The 24,858-nt window shown below is 35.3% G+C and overlaps 1 protein-coding gene across 2 annotated transcripts in view; it reads right to left on the reverse strand.

Moving 5' to 3' along the window:
• Positions 1 to 24,858, reverse strand: part of LOC145286080 (lysosomal alpha-glucosidase-like) — a 141,848-nt gene that overhangs the window by 70,298 nt on the left and 46,692 nt on the right. For both annotated transcript variants that reach the window (XM_080134751.1, XM_080134750.1), the window contains exons 2-3: positions 4,175 to 4,615; positions 79 to 245 (exon numbers count right to left, since the gene is read on the reverse strand). In XM_080134751.1, the coding sequence (XP_079990877.1) occupies positions 79 to 245; positions 4,175 to 4,612 (605 nt within the window). In that variant the 5' untranslated portion in view covers positions 4,613 to 4,615. The remainder of the gene's footprint in view (positions 1 to 78; positions 246 to 4,174; positions 4,616 to 24,858) is intronic.

The following is a 24,858-nucleotide window of genomic DNA, read 5'->3' on the forward strand; positions in this document are numbered from 1 at the left end:
TCTGAGCAGAACAAACAAGAATCAAGAAGAAATGCTGAACCTTTAAACACTTATTTAAAAATAAGAATGTTTACATACAAAATTGTTGAGGTTTGAGATTTGATTGGATCAATTCTTGAGACATTAAATTGAAATGGTTGACCCACTAGTGTTGTATGAAAAACATATTGAGGAGCTTGACTTCGATTTTTGACTTTGGGTACGGGAAATGGAATCTCAAATCTTTTTGTCGCAGGATCAAAAATCTGAAAGAAAATTAGGATAGAAGAAAAAATAAAAATGAATCAAAGTTTGTTACATTTGAAAATAAAAACTTACAACAACTTAATATTTATCAATCATGCCACCTAATTGTACCTTAAAATTTAAGTGTCTTCAAGCAGATAAACATAGATGAAATTCAATTTGATTCCATGCGAGGGCAAAGTACCTCTAGTGTTATATTTATACTGAGATAAATACAAGAGAAGCTCCTTAGTAATAAGAAAAACCTGTATTTTGATTTTGTGGATTTGGATAAAGCTCTTTTGATAGTGATAGAGTGTGTAAACTGAGGTAAATAAGTAGTTGGTGAAGGCTATTCAAGCAATGTACAGAAATGCTCAAAGTCGTGTTGGAATGAACAACACATTTAGTAAAAGTTTTAAAGTAAAATAGAGAGTGGATCAGGTCTCTGTACTGAGTTCATTGCTTTTCATCTGTGCCTTGGAGGCATTGTCCAGAGAGTTCCATACAAGTTGTCCAGAAGAGATGCTGTATGCTGATGATTTAATACTTACCTGTGAAAAAATGGAAGGTTCAAAACTTGATGGAATGCTACGAAAAGTAAAGAGCTGAAAGTGAATGTCATAAAAAGTTGGAAAATTCCCATGCTCAATTTTCAGTAAGGGTACAATGAGCCATATTTATTTTATATCTTAATCTTTTCCTTTAAAGATTATAAGAATACTTTCAAACCACCAACTGCCAATACTGATAGAAAATTTCAAATGTTAAAACTGTTTGATCTGACATTCACAATCAACACAAATTGGAATAAATACACAGAAGATACTGCCAAATCTGTTGCAAAGAAGGTTGGCTCACTCTACAGATCTAGAAAACTTCTTACATCTGCCGGTATCTTGATACTTTTATAAAGCCACAATTGATTCAGTCTATAGATTTTGGTATTTTTCATGGAATATTGTTACCATATTTGGGCTGGTACACCAACCACTAACACCTTTCTTCTTGTACTGTCTACCAAGCTCCAGCTCTTGTTGCATCATTGCAATGTGTCAGGCATGTTCTTGTTTCATAACTACTTCAATGAAATGTGCTCCAATGAACTTATTGCACTAGTACCTCCCACAAACTTAAATAAAATTTTAAACTTTTCCTATGTGTACAAACAGAAAACTCCCTTTTATTTAATAGATAGATGACATTTTTTGTTTTCTCTAAGATGAAAACCAAATTTCCTTAGATGTTCAAACTTTATTTTTTGTGTTTACGATTATATCAACTAAAGATGTAGTTGTAATGTAAGCTGCAATCTAATATATAAACGACTGTATCTCTGTCTGTCTGTCTCCATATTTTCAAACTCTATCTCCTCCAAAACTAAAACTTGCGAATGATTGGATTTTTTACGGGTCATTCTTTCATAGGTCTTTAGGTTAAAATTGTTTTTAAGGGGCCAAAAATGGGTCAAAATTGCAAAAACTGTTAAACATTTTGTACATTCATCTTAGTTTATTTTTAAGTTTTAATTTTTAATCAGTTCATATGCGTGTTCCGTTGGTACAGTGGTAACGTCACCAGCTTTGAATGCTACAGTTTTGCTTTCGATTGTAGCTGATGGAATCTAAATACTTTTTTTTTACTTTTGAAATCACAACTTTATAATAATACATACGAAATCTGGACAAATTAAAATATATGTAAGCGTATTTTGCACCTGGGCAAAGCCCCTCCCCCCCGCTAGTCTCTTATATCAGATGTAAACAAGGCGATTCTTCTTAATAAATATCACCATGAATCAATAGTTAAGAAATATTTGCTATTTTTATTTTGTTTCCATTTGAAAATTTAATTTGGCAAGAGAAACTTCTATTTCTGGTATACAAAAAACATATTGCAAAACTTATTTTTATCTTTTTGAAAAATCTGCATAAACTAACAATTTCAAATCAATTTTTTTTTTTTACTATTACAATGACATGATACTGATTGCAACACATAAGATGGAGAAAATTACCAGCCTCACTGCACAATGACGTTATCTGTCATCAGTCATCTGAAATGTTTCAAAATATATCATACATCAATACTGATAGCCCAAAGTATGTGGTAGGTCACTTTTCTACAATCGCCGACTCCAATGTTTGTGTGCCATTTCATCTTCATTCTGGACGTGTCGTCTTGGCAATCACAGAGGGCACGATTACTGGTTTACAAGCATAAAAAAATGGAAGAACACAAACTCACATGAAAAAACATACTCTGATTTATTTATTCATTGTGTATAAATCAATTGTGCTCTGAATGTGAGTATAAAAGTCACCAAAATGTTAATGTCCACATCTTCTTTAAGTTTTAGTGTATCAACTTAGATCCAATAGAGATAATTTGTCTGTTAAAGCCATCTTAGTTGGAGATAGTTCACCAGGTATATTAGCCAAAGAGTTTTGAAATTCTTTTTTTGTGGTTTCTACAATTACTGGAATGATGGAGATTTTCCTAAGTTTCTGGTTTCTTTTTATGTTGTACATAAATTACATTCATATTTTGTTATCTTTTCTCTTTTAACTCTGTCTAACTCAGCATCATTGGGAACACTAATTTCTACTACTTCTCTCTCCATATTGTTCCATATCACTATATCAGGTTTAATAGTGCTGTTTTCTAGTGAGATTTGAACTTGGGTAATTATATTGTAAAATCTATTGCCTTAGTGATGTGTACTTTGCTTCTTCTTTTTTTTTTAATCAATCACATGTTTCTATTTGCACACGAATAGACACATTTCAATTTTTTAAATAGTATATAGATAGATTAGTATATATAAGGAGGAAAAATGTTTTTATGAATGAATAGTTTATGTATGTGTATAAACAAATCCTTGTATTCATTATGCAGTTTGTCTAATAGAGTATCTTTGTGTATAAGAATAATTATGTGATGAACTGACCAAGTAACTTAAAAATCAAGATGGCTTCGACAGACAAATTATCTCAATTGGATCTAAGTTAATACGCTAAAACTTAACTAAGATGTGGATGTTAATGTTTGGGTGTCCTTTATCCTCACATCCAGAGCACAATATATAATCAATAATATTACAATTAGATAGTTTGATTGACCTACTAAAAAAATTGGCCAATAAGGAAATATTTGTAGTCAGTCATCTCCTGATAAATCCGATATGTTTTCTTCTAAGATATATATATATATATATATATATATATATATATATATATATATATATATATATATATATATATATATATATATATATATATATCTGAGTTCAGCTTTTCATGAAAGAAACTGCACACTCAATTTTCTATTAATTCCAAACAGTGCAAGGCAACACTAGATGCATTACAGCTGTTGCTGCTACTCTTTGGATGGTGATCCTTCATTTGAGCAGCAAAAAATGTGAGGGAATCAAATGTCTAGAATACAACACTATCAACAGGAATTTAAATCTGATTTTCAATGAGTTCTCACCCTAGCCCCAAGTCATGGTTTCAGCAAAAAATGTACATTAGGATCTTTCTATTTCAATAAAAGAAAGGACACATTCTCTGTCCGTGTTTCTTCTCAGTACAGTGAGTCAGTCTATCAGAGGAGATAGTGATAATACTTACCATATCCAAGATTAAGGTTGCCTTGGACAAAAATTTAGACTTTATGCAAATGTAAATATTTCATGCCTTTATACATGGCTTGTTACACTTTGCAATTTTTTTTATTTGATTTAATTTGAAAAGATGTCTGTTTCATGCACGATTTTTCCAAAAACTTAAAACTCACAAAACTTGAGTCTTAAACCAAAAAATTACAAATTCATTAAAATAAAATATTTAAAAATATGACTACAATTTTTTATTTTTCACATTATAATAGTTGTAAACAAATTTTTTAATCAATTTTCCTTAATTCTCAATTATTTCATTTAATTTACCTTAATTCTCATTCGGGTGTTGGTTTCAAAAGAAACATCCATTTGCAGTGTTGATACATCATCTGGATATGGTGAAGCTTTATGTCGTTTTAAAGTCAAAGAAAGGCCAAGTTCCGTGATCACTGATCGCTGCAAAATGTAGCCAACATAATTTGAAGGAAAAAAGCAAGGAACCTTAGCATTCGCGTTACCATGCCAACAACAGCCTCTTCTTTTACATTTCATTTTTGTTAAATGTTTTTCTGGGTGACAATCAAATCGATCATTTTCATTTACAGTACATTCTACGCTTTTGTTTGGCATCAAAATCGGTTCTGTTTTTCCAGGCAACTTCAATGGGAAGAGGCTTAGCAATAGCAATAAAGTGCCAAGAATCATTACGATGAAAAGAAAGAGATCTATCCACTTGAGATCGTATTTGTTTTTTTCAAATGACATTTTCTGAAAGGAAAAGAGAAAGAAGGTTAAATAACATTAATCTATATACTATTAAAAAGTCATGGTATTTTAGAAGTTTGTCTTTTTATATGCAAATATAAACATTCTATTAGTTAACAAAACAGGAATAGGTAGAGTAAACATTACTAAGGCAGTAGTTTTTATGATGTCGAAACTCACGTTTGAATTTCACATAAGTCTAAAGAATATTTTTTTAATTGAATACATATTTTATAAATTTAAAGAAATTAACATAATACCAGAAAAACATTAGATTGAAGATGCTTCTTGTTGTTGAGCACCATGCATTCATTTGGTATGAATCAGTGGATTATTCTAGTTAGAACTGCTTCTAGAAAAATATCGGGAAATTACGGGAGAGACAATGTGAAGGTTGCCAACATCACTATGTGAAAATTTTTCTGTGGAACTAACTCGATTCAAACTTGGTGCACCCAGATTCTCAGTCCATGTCATTAACCACCGTCACCTCCCTGTCGAAGATGCTGACTATTTTGCATAGTTACATGCTTTTTATTATCGTTTTTTAAATCCAACAGTCTCAGGTTCACTTCTGCATGCAACCATTTTCTTTTTGCTGTTTATCTTGCAGACTTTCTGCACTGTTACTATAGATATAAAGTGGAAATCATAGACGCTCTGGCTAGAAAATTCCATTCACAGCTATAGAAAACACTAGAAAAAAAGTGAAGAAAAAATTTCTGAAAGTATAAACAAAAGAGTTTGAGAAAGGTCCTTTTAAGTTTATAGATTGGGGGGGTTATATATATATAGATATATTTATATAACGAGGATAGATAGAAGAGAGTAAATTCAATTCTCTAAGAGGAGACTTACGGGATAATATAAAGCTTAATTTATTTCGTTCCTGATGATCCCCCTAACAACATCAATAATTTTATTAATTTATTTCGTTCGCTAGATGTCACATCCCCATTATGTTACCTAGCATCTTCTCTACTCTTCTGATGAGAAGCATTAGGTTTCGAAATACCTTGGTATAAAGAGTCCCCTTTATCCCCCAAGTAAATGTATATATACCCTTATTAAATAAATGACTCATTTTATATTTTTAAATATATAGTCTTTGCGAATTAATTTTCCACTCCTATTGTCTCATATATATAACAGCAAGGGGAGACTTGATATTTCTCATATGTTATATCTCCCTTCTTTTGGAAATAGGGTACGATTATGAATATCTCTAGTATCAAATAATCCTTATACACTGTGAAATTTACTTTATATAACATATGAGAAATATTTGGAATCAAGTCTCTCTTTGCTGTTATTTAATTTGTTAGATCATTTGAAACCATAGCAGCAAGTTTTAGTCTCCTCTTTATTAAGTTTTTGGGAAAATATCAGATATTTTGTAATTCATATGCAAAACTAGGAAAACAAATGACTATCATTAAAATATTGGTAAAGGTGCAACATCTTTCCACCTTCAAAGAATCCTTTAAAATTACCACAATTAGAGGTTTTGAGGGAGCTGAAAACGAAAATAACAGTTAAAATCTAAGGAAACAAGTAGTTTCCAAGATATGCAGAAATTATAGTTTTAAAAATTGGGGGATCACATTTCTATAATTATTTAACGTAAAATGAATGCTCACTTTATAGCCAGCTATTTTTGGAGGGGGAGGAGGGCGTCTGTTACTTTTTTAAGGGTGATGTTTATTTGGTAATTGTGGCGCGGTAGACCAACACAAAACACCTACCTTAAAAAAAACTTTTCTATAGGTTTCCGGGTGTGTTGAAAACGAATATCAGATTTAAATTTTCTGCAAATAAGTATTTACCCGTGTATTAAGCAATATAATTCTTTATGGTGTAAGTGGTGGCTATTGTCATACACACAATTGCATGCATATTTTTACTTAGTACCCAGAAAAATACTTATTTGCGGAAAATTTAAATGCGATATTAGTTTTCAGCACACCTGAAAACGTTTAAAAAACAAGTTTTTAGAGATTGGTTTTGTGTTGGTCTACCAGACCATAATAAACACCACCCCTAAAAAAAAAAACAGACGCACCCAAAAAATAGGCGATAAAGTGAGTACTCATTTTACATTAAATTAATATATAAAAGTGATTCCCCACTTTTTGAAACTATAATTTCTTCATATCTTGGAAACTACTCGTTTCCTGGGATTTTAACTGTTATTTTCGTTTTCAGCACCCTCGAAAACCTCTAGCAGTGATAATTTTAAAGAATTTTTTGAGGGTGGAAAGATATTGCACATTTACCAAAACATTTTATGGCTGAAAAAAGTGCCAAACATAGGCTTTGGATAATGGATGATCCTCTTATTGTGCTACTTTAAGGGCAAATGCCATATAACCCACTACACAATTCAGGTCATTAGCTTCCCAACGAGCCTTCATTTGTTGAATTCTGATGAATAGTAGCTGAGATTTCAAACTTATAAAAACGCTAAAAAAAAGGTGGTATATATATATATATATATATATATATATATATATATATATATATATATATATATATATATATATATATATTCCCCAAAACCTCTGGTCATGATAGAGGGTAGACTTAAAGTTGTTGTTATAGTTTCAAATGATCTGAAATAACAGCAAAAGGAGACTTGATTCCAAATATTTCTCATATGTTATATCGCCTCTCTTTTGGAAATAGAGTATGATTATGAGTATCAAATATTTATATCAAATCTTTATACACTGTGAAAGTTACTTTATGTATAAAAATCAAACAGGGGAGACATAACATATGAGAAATATTTGGAATCAAGTCTCCCTTTGCTGCTATTTTGCAAAACTAGGAAAATAAATGACTATGATTGAAACATTGGTAAAGGTTCAACCCTCAAAAAATCCTTTAAAATTACCACTATTCTCGAGGGTGCTGAAAACAAACATATTGTTTAAAATTTTAGGAAACGAGTAGTTTCCAAGATATGAAGAAATTATAGAACCTTCAAAAAAGGTGACCATAAAGTATGTGCTCATTTTAAGTTAAATTAATATAGAAAAGTGATCCCCACATTTTGAAACAATAATGTAAAACCTTAAGGACAAATGTCACATAGCCCATTGCACAATTCAGGTCATTAGCTTTCCAATGAGCCTTCATCTTTTAAATTCTGATCAATAGTCGCCAAGATTTTGAACTTATAAAATTGCCAAAAAAGGTTGTATAGCTATATATGGATGTATCTATACTCGTAGCCAAATTGAATATTGAAATGCTCATATCTTTGGTTCTATGGAATTAAACTACATGGAAATTTGTAGGCTTTTTGAAGATTATAATACTATTCTATGGTTAAAATTTTATAACAATTGATAAAAAAGAACCTATATTTTCAAACCAATAAAATATGCCCAATTTGTCTAAATTTGTATATATAATGTCCTGGCAGACATCTTTGGTTTTGCTGCTTCGGTTGTCTCCCCTACATTTGTATATATAAGGCATACAGGCAGCTTCGGTTTCCTGCTTCTGTTGTGTCCCCTGTGGCCTTACCAGGTCACTAATATATATATATATATATATATATATATATATATATATATATATATATATATATATATATATATATATATATATATCTTAATGTGTCAAATGGCTTATTGATGCGTCAAGTGTGGGGTACTGTGTGCTTGTCACCTTCCTCTTCCAGTCCCTACCGCTGGCTAGCCTAGGCAAAAAGGAAGCAGAGTGCGTAAGTCTTCCCTGCCAGTACATAGCCTCTCCATAGGAAAGCTCCATGTAGTGCCTCCCCGTGGCGACACATGTAAATTGAGTACCTTGCGGACTCAAGCAGAACTACAGGAGACTCGGAGGTGGTCTGCCCCCAGACATGCGGCATGCCAGGCCCATCGTTGTATGGACAAGCCCTGATGCCCATGAACAGGCCCCCAGCTATGGGTAAATAGTATCACTGCCTTGTGGTTATTCATTGGTTCGATAAAGGCTAAGGGAGTAAACCCTAACAGAAAATCTGGAGTGTAGCCCCACAGGCAGACAAGTGCTGTACTCAGCCTTGCTATGGTAGCTACTGCAGTCAACCTGGTGCCAGACGTACTGGTACTTCCATTCCTCTGGGCAACACCAGCAAGACCGAGAGGGGGATTCTGACGATTGGGCAACCCAGTCTCTCCACAGATCTGCCCTGGCCAGCGCCCTGGAGAGAAAACTTCAGCTATGCATCTGTATAGGACTAAACAAGGGAGCGACAGTCACCGGTTATAAGCCTACAGCTCAATTGGCGTACAGCTGGGCGCCAGGGGTCGGTCCTAACGGTGGGAGAAGTTATTTAATTTCGTTGGACAGCTACCGCTCACCACAAAGCTGAGCAGCCCTCAGTCAGTAAAGTGCTATCCCGACACTGGTCACCTACCCTACTGGGTGCGTAGGGTATAGGATGATTCCAACAAGTGGCCAGTAACCATTGCACCAAACAAAACCAAAAGAAACACAAAGAACCCAACACTCAGGCTAGGGTGCTGGAATGTTCGTACTATGACGATTGGCCTATCTACCGACATACGCAACATCTCCGATATTCGAAAAACTGCCATCATCAACAACGAGCTATCGAGACTCAAAGTAGACATCGCTGCACTCCAAGAAACACGCTTAGCTGACACCGGATGCCTTCTGGCAAGGAAAACAGGAAGAGGAGGTCCGGGAACACGGTGTTGGTTTCGCAGTCAGAAACTCACTGCTTCAGATCGTACAACTCTCTGATTCAGCTACTGAGCGCCTAATCTCACTACGACTGAACACCACAGATGGAACAATTAATCTATTATGTGTGTACGCCCCAACACTCGCAGCGCCTGACGACATCAAGGAGCACTTCTACACACAGCTGGATAGCACCATCAAGGCATTTCCACAAAATAAAGACCTGATTATACTTGGGGACTTTAATGCACGTGTGGGTGGCGACAAATATGCATGGCCGAGCTGCCTTGGTAACTTTGGAGTGGGCAAATGCAATGGTAACGGCCAGCACCTTCTAGAACTCTGTGCCTACCATGACCTCTGCATTACCAACACATTCTTTGCTGCCAGACCGCATCACAGAGTGTCCTGGAGACATCCCAGATCAGGGTGTTGGCACCAGCTCGATCTAATCATTATTAGACGAAGGTACCTCAAACATTTTCTGATGTCTAGAGCCTACCACAGTGCTGATTGTGATACAGATCATTCCCTAATATGCAGTAGAGTCAAACTTCAACCCAAAGATTTCTACCACACTAAACAGGAGGGTGTTGCCCGTATTGATGTTAGTAAGACCACATACTCAGATCACAATGCGAAATTCAACGAGATGTTAACCTCCACCTTCAAAGGAGATAACACCCAGACTGCATCTGAACAGTGGGGAAACACTGAAAAATGCCATCCACTCTACAGCTCTCAAAGTCTTTGGGAGGAGGACAGGTAGCAAACGCAATGACTGGTATGATGCCAACTCTGCTACCCTCAACCTTCAATCAAAGCGTTTGTCTTTGCTCTCATACAAGGCCAACCCATCTCCTACATCGCTGGCTGCACTGAGGCTTTCCAAAAGGGCAGTTCAAAAGGCTGTAAGAGAAGCTGCAAACAACTACTGGATGGAGCTCTCCAAGTCTATCCAGCATGCAGCTGATACAGGAAATATAAAAAATATGTATAACGGGATCAGGAGAGCTACAGGACCCATAATTAACAAAACTGCTTCACTGAAGTCTAAATCGGGTGAACCCATACTAGACAAAGTTAAACAGCTAGACAGATGGGTTGAACACTACTCCGAGCTTTACTCCAGGGAAAACATGGTACATCAGTCCGCCCTGGATGCCATTGATCGTCTACCGTTGATGCATGAGCTCGATGTGGAGCCTTCCATAGAAGAACTATCCTGGGCAATAGACAGACTGCCATCAGGAAAAGCCTCAGGAAAGGACTATATTCCAGCAGAGGTCTTAAAAAAGGAAAGGCTAGCCTACTTGAGCCCCTCCATAGTCTTCTGATACAGTGTTGGAGAGAAGGCTCAGTGCCTCAGGGCATGAGAGACGCAAATATCATCACTCTCTACAAACACAAAGGGGACCGTGGTGACTGCAACAACTACCACGGTATCTCACTGTTGAGTTTCGTTGGCAAGCTATTCGCATGTATAGTATTACTGCGACTACACGTTCTTGCCGACCGAATTTACCCAGAATCTCAATGCGGCTTTCGTTCAGAGAGATCAACAATCGATATGATCTTCTCCCTACGCCAACTGCAAGAGAAGTGCAGAGAGCAAAACCAGCCTCTGTATATTGCCTTCATAGACCTGACCAAGGCATTCGATCTCGTGAGCAGAGATGGACTATTCAAAATTCTCCCACTGATCGGATGCCCACCAAAACTCCTCAGCATCATAAGATCCTTTCATGATGGCATGAGGAGCACTGTGCAATTTGACGGTGGCATGTCTGCTGACTTTGGGGTGAGGAGTTGTGTCAAACAGGGTTGTGTGTTGGCCCCAACACTCTTCGGCATCTTCTTCTCCCTACTCCTGAAGCATGCTTTCAAGAACACAACGGATGGTATCTGCTTGCACTCCAGGTCAGATGGTGGTCTCTTCAACATCGCCAGACTCCGCTCCAGGACAAAGACCAGGACAGTTCGGATAAGAGACATGCTGTTTGCCGATGATGCAGCTATAGCATCGCATCAGGAAGATGGTCTTCAAAGACTGATGGACAGGTTTGCTAATGCTCGCAGCCTGTTCGGTTTCACCATCAGCCAGAAGAAAACCCAGGTCATGGGATAAGCAACCGCCTCCCCACCCAGCATCACAATCCAAGGCACACCACTAGAGGTCGTACGCCAGTTTCAATATCTAGGCTCCACTGCTTCAGACAACCTCTAATTGGACGTGGAGCTAAACAAAAGGATTGGAAAGGCATCCACAACCCTCTCTAAACTAACTAAAAGAGTCTGGGAAAACAGGCACCTTACCACTTCCACCAAGATGACCGTCTACAGAGCGTGCATCCTCAGTGTTCTACTGTATGGGAGTGAATCCTGGACTACAAGAGAGGAAACTCCAGGTCTTCCATATGAGGTGTATACGTAGGATACTTGGTATCACATGGCAGGACAGAGTGAGTAATACTGATGTTCTGCAGAGAGCGGGCATCCCATCCATTTACTCCCTACTGCGTGAGCGACGTCTTCGCTGGCTGGGCCATGTACGCAGGATGGATGATGGGCGCATCCCTAAAGACCTTCTCTATGGCGAGCTTGCCTCAGGCTCAAGAAAGAGGGGGCGACCCCATCTTCGCTACAGGGATGTCTGCAAGCGTGGCATGAAGGCTTTCTCGGTGGACAGGAACACATGGGAAGCCTCTGCAGCTGACAGAACTGCCTGGAGGAAAATGATACGCCAGGGGATTATCATCAGCGAGAGGACCCTCCATGTTGAAAACGCTGCAAAGAGAGCTAGGAGAAGAACGAGTGTACAGGCGGAACAGCCGGACGAAGCGGAAAATTGCATAACAACCTTCGTATGTCAAGGCTGTGGCAGACTATGCAAATCAAGAATTGGTCTCTACAGTCACACAAAAGGATGCATACAGGCAACATCTTAATACGGCGCTGATCCATAGTCGTTTCGACTGACGGATGCCACACATATATCTTATCATGGGGTCCTGATTTTGAATCTCGCTAGATTCAGCCACTCTGATGAGTCGTAGATGATGAAACATGTGTCAGTGGATAAATATATATTATATATATAAAAATGTAAATTTGGTTTGTTAAAAGTGAATAAAACCATATTTCTACGTTACCAATTTATTTGAAATTTTCAGACAACCCATCTTTAGAGTCGAGGGATGTTTTTATGTCATTAAAATAAATTTACCTCGCAAATTATTAAAATATTAAATAAAATATAAATATTTTTCGAAGTCGTTTCTGCGAGACTTGCCCGGTTTTATTTCTGGTAACTTCCGCTTCAACTACTCTCGAATTACCAGATAAGTAAAAAAAAAAAAAAACTTACTCATGCAGAGAGTGATCCGTGTTGAAATAATAACGTTATTATTTAAAAAGCCATTCTTAACATGGGGAAGGGGAGGTGTTTTGTACCTATTCTGTACTTTAACATTACAATTGAATAAAAACATATAAAACTTTAATTAAACGTGGAAATACGATTTTAAAAAAATAGCGCGGATAGCTCTCTGCATTAGTACACACACACACACACACACACACACACACACACACACACACACACACATACAAAAAAATAATCCCATATTTTAAAAATTTAAATTGATTTATGTACTTATTTATGTTAAGGCTTTTCACTCACGAAACATTACGTTTTAATTGTTTAGTTTCTTTTCACGGCATTGTTTACATAAAAAAGTTTGTTTTAACTTTTTCTAAACTGTTTCATTTTTACGACATGCCTCAACGTATTATAAACACTCTAACCTCCCCATGTTAAAAAAAAAGCGCCCTTCCATAAACCTTGAAAGCCGTTCTTAACATGGGGAGGTTGGGGGTGTTCATTCCGAAAGCCGTTTTAACATGGGGAAGTTAGGGTGTTTATAATATGCTGGGGCGAGTCGTAAAATTAACGAAGTTGCTGTCTATTATTTATTGCAAAAATTGCTTGAAATTTAATTATTTGACAAAAAAAAATTACATTTTGGTACTCCTTGGGCGTTGAGTTCCATGGCGACCAGCAGAAAAAAATAATAGTCGCTCCCTTAGTCCCCCACCCCACCCTGCACGTAACATATTTTATTTACTGACGTTGCCGTAACTAAACAATTATTTGTCACATTTACAAACATTTATTTATTTATTTTGAAAAAAGTTTTACTTTTTATGAATATTAAAAGAAAAATAGGTATCCATGCAGAGAGTGATCCGTGCTGAAATAATAACGTTATTATTTAAAAAGCCATTCTTAACATCGGGAGGGGAAGGTGTTTTGTACCTATTCTGTACTTTAACCTTGCAATTGAATGAAAAAAAAATATCATAAAACTTTAATTAAACGTGGAAATACGATTTAAAAAATGGCGCGGATCACTCTCTGCATTAGCACCGAAAAATTTTACTAAACATTTATTAATAATTTCTCACTTTTACAAACATTTGATTTTAAATTTCTTTTTAAATGACGACTTTTATCGACTTTTTTAAATATCCCCCCCCCAATGGTGTTTATTCCAAAATCCGTTGTTAACATGGAGAGGTTGAGGGTGTTTATTCTGAAAGCCGTTCTTAACATTTGTGGAGGTGGACCTAATGTAAATAAATAAATAAATAAATAAATTAAAAAAAAAAACTAAATCATTTACTGATAACTTCTCACTTTTACAAATATTTTTTAATTTACATGCGCGGATGAACAAATTATTGAATAGTGCGAAAACAAAACGCTTTTGTAATAAACTTCGGGATAATTCTTTGGGTAAATATTTACATTTAGGTCGACCTCCACAATTTTCTTTTTTAAATGACAACTTTTATTGATAAATAAATTTACTTTTTCGCAACTTTTATTGATAAATAAATCTACTTCTCTGCCATGGGTACTGAACCCCTCCTTTTTTTTTTAATAGTATTTTCGGGTGGGTATGCTGACAACAAATATCAGTTAAATTTTGCAAATAGCCCCCCCCCTCCAAAAGTGGTGTTTATTCCGGAAGCTGTTCTTAAGATGAGGAGGTTGGGGGGGGGTGATTATAAGGTGGACCTAATCTAAAAAAAAAAACAAAAAAAAAACAAGTTTTTTATGCGCACTTAAGCAACTATTTTTTTATTAACTTTTTTTTACTTTTTTATTTTAAAATTAGTAAATTTCAATGAATAGAATAATAAATCATTTATCATTAATATGTGTTTTTGGTTTTGTGTTGAATGAAACTTTTTTTTCTTTTTTCATTACAACAATAATGAACCAATTTAAATCTTCCGGCATGCGTTTAAGGGTTACGAAATTATCAATAAATCGTTTAGTTACTAAGCCAACGTCAGTCAATAAAAAAAAATGTTACGTGTGCATGCATTAGCCTTGACTAGGGGGGGGGATAAGGGAGCGACCATTAAATAATTATGCTGGTCGCCATGGAACTCAACACCCAAGGAGTACATAAAGTGGCACTTATGCACTTATGTTATCGTGCTATTTTTTAAAATAGTATTTTCATGTTAAATTCAAATTTTACAATATGTTTTTCTTTTATTAATTTGTTAAATGAAAGTACAGATAACCCGGTCGGTTTCTAATGTGAGGAAAATGTAGTCCCCCCACAAAAAAGGGGTACTCTGGATAATAACAAAACATTAAAATTGCCTCAGTCTCGAAAGATTTCTTCTCTACTGAACGAGGAAACAAACAGTGAAGTGTAGTTCACCTTCTGTTTCTCTCTCTCTCTCTTCCTCTCTTAATATCTCTCTCTATCCATCTCTCCCTTTCCCTCTCTCAATCTATCTTTCTCCATCTCTCTTTGAGCCCCTTTCTCTCTCCCTCTATCTCTCTCCTTTCCTCTGTCTCATCCCTCTCTGTTTCTAACTCTCCCCCTCTCTCTGTTTATCTATCAATCCCTTTATCTCTCTATCTCCTTCTCTTTCTCTATCTTCCTCTCACTGTCTCTTTTCTATCTATATATCTTCCTCTCTATCTGTCCATCTCTACTCCCTCATCCTATTTTAGTCTCCTAAATTAATTACAGTGAATAAGGCATTGTCAAAACATGGATAAATCCTATTTTAGTCACCTAATTTACTGACTGTGAGAATAGAAGTTATTTGGAAATTACTGCTACCTTGAACAGCACCAGAAGTAACTGGTAAAACCTTTCTAATTAAATTGATTTTGGCAGCCATTTGGTAACAAAATGACATAGCCTTAGCCCTTGCTGCATGAGGAATACCTGCGACCTTGCTGCCAAGTAGAAGAATTATTTATTCTACTTTAAAACATTCAATTTTTCAAAAATCTCATGTTCGACATCTCCAAAACATCCAATATGGGGAAAAATATTGCAGAAATGCAAACTTATTGTTTAGGATGAATGCACAATGGTATGCAAAAAATCACTTGAGGCTCTTGGTCGATCCTTGCAAGATTTGCGTGGCAATGTCAGACCATTTGGGAATGCAGTAATATTGCTTGCAGGAGATTTCAGACAAATGTTACCTGTTATTCTTCAATCAACACCAGCAGATGAAATAAATGCTTGCCTCAAATACTCTACTTTTTTGTTCCATGTGAAGACATTAAACTTAACTCAAGATATGCACGTCCAGTTGCAGACTGTTCGATCCGCACAAAAACTTTTGTATCACTTGTGGGAAATTGGGTACGAAAAAGTGCCAGCTGATCAGAGTTAAGGGCAAAATTCTGTGACTTTTAACTTCTGTAATTTCTGTAATTTTATTTCATCAAAAGAATAGTTAGTTTAAAAGGTTTTTGCAGATATTCAAATTATAAGAATTCCATTTGACTGAGTGAATGAACTATTCTTGCAGGTCAATACAAAGATGCCCATGAATTTAACGCTATTATTCAATGTAAAATTCCAAGTGAGGTAGTCAAATACAAATCCATCGACACTGTTGTGAAAGCAGATAAAGTGGTTAATTATCCAACAGCTATATTTGCCAGGGATGCCACCGCATGTTTTGCAACTGAAATTTGGTGTACTAATTATCATGTTGTGAAATATAAACCAATCCAAGCTTTGCAATGGCACATAGCTTGCAGTAAAAAAAAATTAACAAACAATATCATGGAAACAACAATCTTAACAGGACCTTTCACAGATGAATATATCTTCATTCCATGCATTCCTATGATTCCACCGGATACATCATTACACTTTAGGAAATTGCACTTTCCAATTTTATTGTCATTTGCAATAACCATCAACAAAGCACAGGGAACAATCTTTACAATTGTGGGCCTTACAGTTACACACTGACTGTTTTTTCACATGGACAATTTATGTTACGTATTCAAGAGTCACCAAACCGGAAAATTTCTATATCAGCTAAGAAAATGTAACAACAAAAACTGTGTACCCATGCAAAATGGAAAATTAAACCTATAAGAAACATGCTTTTTCTTATTTTGGAACTTTTTCCATTGTGCCAATTTGAGCCACAGCAACGCGTGGCAGGGTATAGCTAGTATATATATATAAATGTAACTCTTGGTTCGTTCATAATTAATAGTCTAAATAACCACTGGACGGATGGCTTCCACATTTTGGTATAATATGTTTACGGTATGCATACGTGTTTCTATATATCTCTTTGTAATTATAACATTATACATTAGTTTTCTATAATAAATATTTGCTTTTCTTTGTACGGATCGGCCATTTTTTTTATTTGGGGACAATTATTTCACACCGCGTGTCATCACGTGACATCAGTAAACGGAACTTTTATATACCAAATTGACTTTTTTCGTTTAAAAATGGAATTATTTCTCTTTCGTTAATATATATATATATATATATATATATATATATATATATATATATATATATATATTTTATATTTCGTGTTTTATATATATAAAGTACAATCGTTGAATGGTATTTTCTTGATTATATTTATTTGGGAGAAGCACAATTAAAAAAAAAGATTAAAACGGAGCGAAATTTAAATTTCCATTCCATTTTTACTCTTTATGAATATTAAAAGAAAAATTACTAAACATTTATTAATAATGCCTCACTTTTACAGACATTTGTTTTTAAATTTCTTAAATGACGACTTTTATCGACTTTTTTAAAAAACAGCATTTGCGGATGGGTATGCTGACATTTGTTTTAATTTCTTTTTAAATGACTTTTTATCGACTTTCTTTTTTTTATTAAAAATTTGTGGATGGGTAAAAAAATTTGCGGATGGGTAAAAAACGAAAAAAAAAAATGATAACTAAACCATTTACTGATAATTCTCACTTTTACAAATATTTTTAACAAATAAATTTTATCAAAGTCAAGATACCGAGAAATTGTCAATAAATGGCTTAGTTATTTTTTTTCGTTATTTACCCATCTGCATATGCTATTAAAATAAAAGTCATTTAAAAAGAAATTAAAAAAAACAAATATCAGCATACCCATCCGCAAATGCTAAAAAAAGTCGATAAAAGTCGTCCTTTAAAAAGAAATTTAAAAACAAATGTCTGTAAAAGTGAGGCATTATTAATAAATGTTTAGTAATTTTTCTTTTAATATTCATAAAGAGTAAAACTTTTTTCAAAATAAATGTGAAAAATAATCGTTTAGTTACTACGACAACGCCAGTAAATAAAAAAAAAAAGTGTTATGTGCGCTTGCGTCAGAAAGGAAGCGATGCGTGTTTTTTTTTATGCTGGTCGCCATAGAACTCAATGCCCAAGGAGTACCAAATTCTGTTTTCCAAAAGAAACGTTTACTACTGTGGGGGTCGCCTGGCCTTTTTGGGGAACTGACTTCCTCCACAAATAATAAAAATGAAAATAAGAAATCTTATGTGCAACACAAACGGAGGTTTATTTCTGGAATAGAAATAACAAACAATAACAAGCAAAACATAGTTCTCAATATTTCATAGTTCTTTTTTTTTGAGTTCATATGAAAGATGGAGAGTCTCTTTTTTTGTGTTCTTTGAATGTTCAAATATGTAACAGAGACAATATTAATGTTCGTCTGTTAAAAGAGAGTATTAATGCGCGGAGCAGTGGAAATGAAATAATTGATGTTTGCACGCGTGGCAAGTCCTAATGAGAAAGCATTGAATGAGTCGGAAGAGTTTAAAGAGATGAAAGAATGCTCGAAGGGCTAAGAGACTAAAGAGATAGATTTTGTGTTTGTGCATGTTTATATATGATTTGATCGGCTCCAAACGAGCTCTAGAAAATCAGTTTTAAAATATGTCCTAGGAGGAATTCCATTGGACGGAAGACATCACATCGGGTGCTTTCAACTAGGTCCGCACCTTTGGTATATAAAGGTCACGCCGGAATTTTTCATTTTTTTAACGCGCCGAAACAATCAATTGCACTGCGCGCCTAAATTGTATTTAACAATTTTAAATTTGAATATTAAACTGTGTCAACTGGCACAAATACTCCCCCAAGATTGGAAAAAAAAAAGTTTTGTTTTTTTTTAATATGTAATGTATTCCTTGAAATGTTTCGGCCAGTGGACTTTCCTACCCGTTTTTGTCGTGGGTTTGGTGTCCTCGTCATTTTCTGCTGGACTCCCATGTTCTAAGGGAATTTGTTCTGGTGGGGAAATTGTCTGAGGGTATTCCTCAATGTATGCTGGTTTAATTCGGTCGATCGCGATGTTGTCTTTCCTGTCTTTCCGTTGGACAGTAAAATATTTTTCACTTCTGTCCAAAACTTGGTATGGTCCAGTGTAATTTGGACAAAATGGCTTTTTGACCATATAATTCCTGATAAACACAAATTTGCATGTGTGAAGGTCGTTCGGTATATATGTTTGTTTGTCAGCCCTCCTGGTGGGGGTAAATTTGAGAGAAGACATTTTGTTTTTTAATTCCATCACAAATGTAGCCGTGGGTGAAATATCTGTGTATGCATTAAAATACTGTCCAGGTAGTGTGACTACGGATCCAAAAACTAGCTCCGCTGGTGTGCTTTGTAAGTCTTCTTTTATTGTGTTTTGGATCATTAATAGGATTAATGGTAAATTATCTGACCAGTCCGCGTTGTTAAGACTCGTAGCCAAAGAAGTTTTTAGTTGTCTGTGAAAGCGTTCGACGAGGCCGTTTGAGCAAGGGTGATAAGCAGTAGTCTTTATGTGGGTTGTTCCCAACAATTGGTTGAACTCTGCGAAGAGTTTCGATTGAAATTGCGAACCTTTGTCCGTTGTGAGTATTGACGGTACTCCAAAAATTGCTATCCAGTCTTTTAGTATTGTTCCAGCAACTGTCGCCGCCGATGTGTCTTTCACGGGTATGGCTGTTGGCCATCTGCTGAACCTATCGACTATGGTGAGAATGTGGGTGTGTCCTTTTGAGGGCGGTAATGGCCCCACCAAGTCAACATGGATATTGGTGAACCTGGCATCAGGCGCACTGAAAGTGCCCAGCGGTGACTTCGTGTGCCTGTATATTTTATTTTTCTGACAGGATACACACGTCTTGGTCCAATTTCGAATATCTGCATTCATATTCGGCCAAACAAAGCGGTCTGTTATTATTTTTACGGTGGCTCGTTTGCCTGGATGCGACATATTGTGAAAATGTAGAAAAACATGTCGTCTGATGCTTGGCGGTATGTATGGATGCGGTTGTTCTTTTGCTGTATCACAATAAAGTGTTGTTACACTAAAAGGTACGGGCATTTCCTTCAGTTGCAAAGACATTTTCTGTTGTATGTCAGTGAGTGTCTTGTCCGTCTTTTGTTCTTGTGCAATTAATTCCATAGTTAACGAACTGGAATTTAGTGAAGTTATTGCAGCTCGTGATAATGCGTCCGCCACGATGTTTTCTTGCCCCTTGACGTATCTGATGTCTGTGGAATATTGGGCAATATAATCAAGGTGTCTGATTTCTCTTGGACCATATTTATCTACATGCGTATGCAGTGCATATGTTAACGGTTTATGGTCAGTGTAAATACAGAAGTTTCTTCCTTCTAACAGATGTCTAAAATGTTTAATTGACAAATAAATTGCTAATAGCTCCCTTGAAAAGGTGCTGTACTTTGTCTGTGTCTTGCTCAGTTTGGCTGAGAAAAACGATATAGGGGTCATTGTATCCCCTGTCAGTTGATGTATAACTGCTCCTACAGCTATGTCTGATGCGTCTGTTGTAAGTGTAAGCTTCGATTCTTCGCTGTCCTTAATATAATTCAATTTTGTGAAATTGACTAAGGCAGTTTTAGCTTGATGGAAAGCTTTTAAAGTTGATCCTTCCAGTTTTAATTGTTGGTTTTTTGTTTTGTTCTTCAATAATGACGTTAACGGTGCAAGGATTGTGGAACAGTTGGGTAAAAATCTCTGTAATAATTAATTATACCTATGAAGCGACGAACTTGTCTAACAGGCGTAGGTTGTGGAAAATCCGTAATGGCGCTTACTTTTTCAGGTAATGGTGATATACCATCCTTATCAATTGAATGTCCAAGGGAGTTTACTTCTTGCTGACTGAAAATACATTTGTCCAAGTTTATTTTTAAACCATAATGGGACAGTTTTTGAAAAACTTGTTCCAAGTGTTGTTTATGTTCGTCGAGGTTTCTACTAGCAATTAGGACATCGTCCACGTAAGCGAATACGAATGGAAGGTCCCTAAAAACCTCGTCTATTAACCTTTGGAAGGTTTGACAAGCGTTCCTAAGTCCGAATGGCATTCTGACGAATTCGTAAAGTCCAAATGGTGTGGTCAGTGCTGTTTTGTGGATATCTTCATCCGCCACCGGTATTTGGTAATACGCTTTTACTAAATCCAGTTTGGAAAATACCGTGGCATTTTGCAGTCCGATTGCAAAATCGTGAATGTGTGGGATAGGGTATCTATCCGGTACAGTTTGTGCATTTAATCTCCTGAAATCGCCGCATGGACGCCATGTTGTCGTGTCTGCTTTCTGTACCATGTGTAGAGGAGATGACCACGCACTTTTGGAAGGTCGGATAATTCCTTGTTGCAACATGCGTTGAAATTCGTCTTTTGCGATCTTGTACTTATCCGGCTTCAGACGTCTGGGGGTGGCGTAGACGGGTTGTCTATTCGTTTTAATATAATGCTTTGCATTATGTTTAATATTATCCGTGACTTTGAATGGCTGAGTAAGTTGTGGGTATTTTTGAAACAGCCGACGAATGTACGTCTCTTCAGGTAAGGCAGAACTAATCCCAGTAGACTGGTATCTTGTGGTGATACCTTTAATTACGATTTTTGTTTGGTTATCGGTCAGTGTGCGACTAGTCATGTCTACCGATAGATTAAACCGTGCTAAATATTTGTCTCTTCCGTTGTGGGTGCTAGAATTTGTACTGTTGTGTCTGGAAGTTTATCCAGCCACAGACTTCTCGTTATATTTTCGGACATTTTGTTGTCCCCTATCAATGTACACATGTATCGCAAAAGTTGTGACGGAGTGCGATCTCCCAATTCTACTTGGGTGAAAAGATTGCGTAACCTTGTTTCGTTTGAAAAGCCTGTCCGTCGTAAGATGGCCTCCTAAAGTTCGTCATATGGGTTGTCTTCTGGCACATTCTCCAATAAATCCGCCACCTCTTCGACGACGTCTGCCGGGAGTTTTTCCACCAAGTAACAGTATTTGGTTCGTTGAGACGTTATCCGCTTTGCGTCGAAAAGGGCCTGGATTTGGATAAACCAGGTCTTTATGTTGGTAGGATAAAATGCTGGTATATTTACCGTTAACGTTGCCAGAGGTTTTTCAACACAGGAAGGTTCTATGTTTGTTTTCTTCGCTCGAAAGTGATTTCAAAGCCTTTAAACTGTCAACTGACTTTTTCCGAGGACGCGGAGCTTGAAACTGTGGTCGAAAAAAAATTGTCGCTTTTGCCGCTGAGTCATGGTTGTTTAATAGCTTATAAGATTCCGTTGTGCATATGATTTCTGCGTCGGGTCACCAACTTGTGGGGGTCGCCTGGCCTTTTTTTGGGAACTGACTTCCTCCACAAATAATAAAAATGAAAATAAGAAATCTTATGTGCAACACAAACGGAGGTTTATTTCTGGAATAGAAATAACAAACAATAACAAGCAAAACATAGTTCTCAATATTTCATAGTTCTTTTTTTTTGAGTTCATATGAAAGATAGAGAGTCTCTTTTTTTGTGTTCTTTGAATGTTCAAATATGTAACAGAGACAATATTAATGTTCGTCTGTTAAAAGAGAGTATTAATGCGCGGAGCAGTGGAAATGAAATAATTGATGTTTGCACGCGTGGCAAGTCCTAATGAGAAAGCGTTGAATGAGTCGGAAGAGTTTAAAGAGATGAAAGAATGCTCGAAGGGCTAAGAGACTAAAGAGATAGATTTTGTGTTTGTGCATGTTTATATATGATTTGATCGGCTCCAAACGAGCTCTAGAAAATCAGTTTTAAAATATGTCCTAGGAGGAATTCCATTGGACGGAAGACATCACATGGGGTGCTTTCAACTAGGTTCGCACCTTTGGTATATAAAGGTCACGCCAGAATTTGCGTGGGTGTCATTTTTCATTTTTTTAACGCGCCAAAACAATCAATTGCACTGCGCGCCTAAATTGTATTTAACGATTTTAAATTTGAATATTAAACTGTGTCAACTGGCACACTACCAACTTTCTTAAAAAAAAAAGTAAACTACTACCAACTTTCTTAAAAAAAACAAACCCTTTCACCTAACAATTTATGGCAAAAATAGCGACCCATGAAAATCTGGGGTGCTTGTACACTTTATTGCTGAAATTGGAGACGCACTTGCTATCCAAATCTAGGGGAGACATCATTATATAGCCGAACGATTGCTTCCGGAGAGGGAAAGAATAAATTTACCAAAATTAACATTTATTACTTCCGGAAACGTTAAATTAAACTAAAATTATCATTTATTACTTCCAGAAACTTGGTAAACCGATATTACTGGAGAAAATGAATCTTGACAATTCAAAAAAATGTTTAAAATTATTTATTTGTTAGAAAAAGAAAAAAAAAAAGAAAGAAGAAGAAGAAAAAAAACTATTTCATAAAATTCCGCTGTTGCTTTAAAAGTAAATAAAGAAAGTGAAAGAGAACATATATCCGTAATTGTTTAATTGGAAATGTTTCGATTTAATTAATGAGAACGGGAAAGTTTTTCATGGAACAATTTTTTTTTTTTTTTTATTAAAAACAGAAAATTGAAATGACATATTCATAATTGGAGCGCCAATTGAAAACCGAAACAAAACCAAAACATTTATTAGTTTTTTTGTTTGTTTGTTTGTTTGTTTGTTTATTTTTTCGTTTATGTGTTTTTTTTTGGGGGGGGGGTGTTCTTTTCGAAAAAATAAATAATTTTAAATATTTTTTTGAATTGTCAAGATTAATTTTCTCCAGTAATATCGGTTTACCAAGTTTCTGGAAGTAATAAATGATAATTTTAGTTTAAGGGAGTAATAAATGTTAATTTTGGTAAATTTATTTAGTTTAATTTATCGTTTTCGGAAGTAATAAATGTAAATTTTGGTAAATTTATTCTTTCCCTTTCCGGAAGCAATCGTTCAGCCTTATAATGATGTCTTCCCTAGATTTGGATAGCAAGTGCGTGAAAAAAATGGCGTCTCCAATTTCGGCAATAAAGTGTACAAGCACCAAATCTGCTAGCTGAGTGACAAATCTGCTTAAAATATTGAAAAAAAGAAAGAAAGAAAAAGAATAGAAACTCTAGATGTATCAGAAATTTGGAGGAATTTTTGACACCCCTAACAGAAAACCGCGAATAAAATATAAAAACCCATAATTTCTCTTTTTAAAGTGAGTTGTTTATTTTCTATATGGAATATACTTTCAAAATAAAGTATTACAGTTTAAAAAATAATAGAAATATTATTTTTTAAAAAACACCACTACTACTTTCACCTAACTATTTACAGTGTTCATATAAAACATTCATTTTTTCTTTTTATGCTAAAAATTCTGTTTTCAAAAAGAAATGTTTACTGCCAACTTTCTTTTAAAAAAAAATTCCTGAAAAAACAAAACAAAAAAAAAACTTTCACCTAACAATTTATGGTAAAAAATTCACCTTTTCTTGGGAAAAAACCCAACTTTTATTGATAAAAAAAAATTGCAAAAAAAATAAAATGAATAAATGAAATTTTTTATAAGGAATGTGTTCCATTTTAACAAACTGAGCCACAGCAATGCGTATATATATATATATATATATATATATATATATATATATATATATATATATATATATATATATATATATATCTTTTAAAAAAAGAAAGGTACTAAAAGAATGTCATTAAAAACAATGGAAAAAGAGATGATATTCTGGAAATATTAAAAATTTCCACCATCCTGGTTATTTCAAACAGTAAGCCCAGTAATACCATGATTGAATTTTTATGAGAAAACCATCATTCCATACCCTGCCAGAAGTTTAAGATATATCTAGGGCTACTGTCCTAGCCTCCCCTGCCTTATCCAGTGTATGGTATAGGATGGAATGATAAAATTGTT

Source organism: Euprymna scolopes, chromosome 10 (assembly GCF_053919585.1).
Source record: "Euprymna scolopes isolate OS-2025 chromosome 10, ASM5391958v1, whole genome shotgun sequence".
Classification (NCBI taxonomy): domain Eukaryota; kingdom Metazoa; phylum Mollusca; class Cephalopoda; order Sepiida; family Sepiolidae; genus Euprymna; species Euprymna scolopes.